At 33.7% G+C, this 995-nt stretch overlaps 1 protein-coding gene across 1 annotated transcript in view; it reads right to left on the reverse strand.

Moving 5' to 3' along the window:
- Position 1: 1 nt before the first annotated feature.
- LOC113208951 (mortality factor 4-like protein 1) overlaps positions 2-995 on the reverse strand; it is a 12534-nt gene continuing 11540 nt past the window's right edge. Inside the window, exons 9-10 of the mRNA XM_026426242.2 lie at positions 824-908; positions 2-739 (exon numbers count right to left, since the gene is read on the reverse strand). Of these exons, the coding sequence (XP_026282027.1) occupies positions 655-739; positions 824-908 (170 nt within the window). The 3' untranslated portion in view covers positions 2-654. The remainder of the gene's footprint in view (positions 740-823; positions 909-995) is intronic.

Here is a 995-nt window from a genome sequence, read left to right on the forward strand (position 1 = left end):
GTCAAAAGTTTTGATGGTACTTTATTGTAAAACACAAAAGAAACAAAGGGGGAATTCTACCATTGGCTGGTAGAAATCGTCAGTGATAAATATAGAATACACGAGCACTTGTTACAATGTAACGGCATCTCATTTCAACGGCAATATGAGAATCCTTTGAGAATCAGCCTTTTTTTGAGATTTAGGTTTGGAAAGCAAAATCCTGAGCACAGTAAACATACTACTATGATCAGCATTAGATAATATTGCAGTGAATAAGAAAACTTGCAATTCAAAACAAGAGAAAGAGATGTTTTATATGTTTACACATGTTTACCATTAATGTGATAAAGTGAAAGTTAAGAGTAAAAATCTTTTAAGATTTTATTGTTGTTTTGTTTAAAGACTTTCAAATTGTATAAAATTTTTAAAATCAATAATTAAATCAGTATTTTTGATCTAAATAATGAATCAGAAGGAGATCCAACAGTGCCAATACATAATGCAACAAGCAGAACACATTGTGAAAACACAATAAGTACTTCCCCCACCTTCATAATGTTACATTTAGATTGACGCAATATGTAGTACACAGATAGAGGATCTATGGGTGGAAGAACATGGGGGGGGGGGGACATGTAAAATGGGACCATGTTGGTGCAGGCAATGTCTGTCTTAGCTGATCTTCCTCTGGTATTCAGGGGGAGCTATGCCATAATCTTGAAGAGAGAAAATGGTAGCGGCATTTTTGACCAAATACCTAAAACAGAACATAGGGGATGGTCAGAAATCAAATATTATCAACCGCAACCTCAACTGTATGACAGTTAGCCATGTCACATACCTCAGGAAATCTTGAATTTGCATTAGCAGAATTTGAACACTTTTCTCATCCAAAGGAGTATAAGCTAGATTTTTCCCAATTTTTACTGCAACAAAAATAAATAAACTGAGCAAAATGACAAATATTTAAATCAATTTTTATCAAGATACTTCTTTACTCTTAACCCGTTTAG

The sequence above is a fragment of the Frankliniella occidentalis genome, unplaced genomic scaffold (genome assembly GCF_000697945.3).
Source record: "Frankliniella occidentalis isolate FOCC.00 unplaced genomic scaffold, Focc_3.1 Scaffold48, whole genome shotgun sequence".
In the NCBI taxonomy this organism is placed as follows: Eukaryota; Metazoa; Arthropoda; class Insecta; order Thysanoptera; family Thripidae; genus Frankliniella; species Frankliniella occidentalis.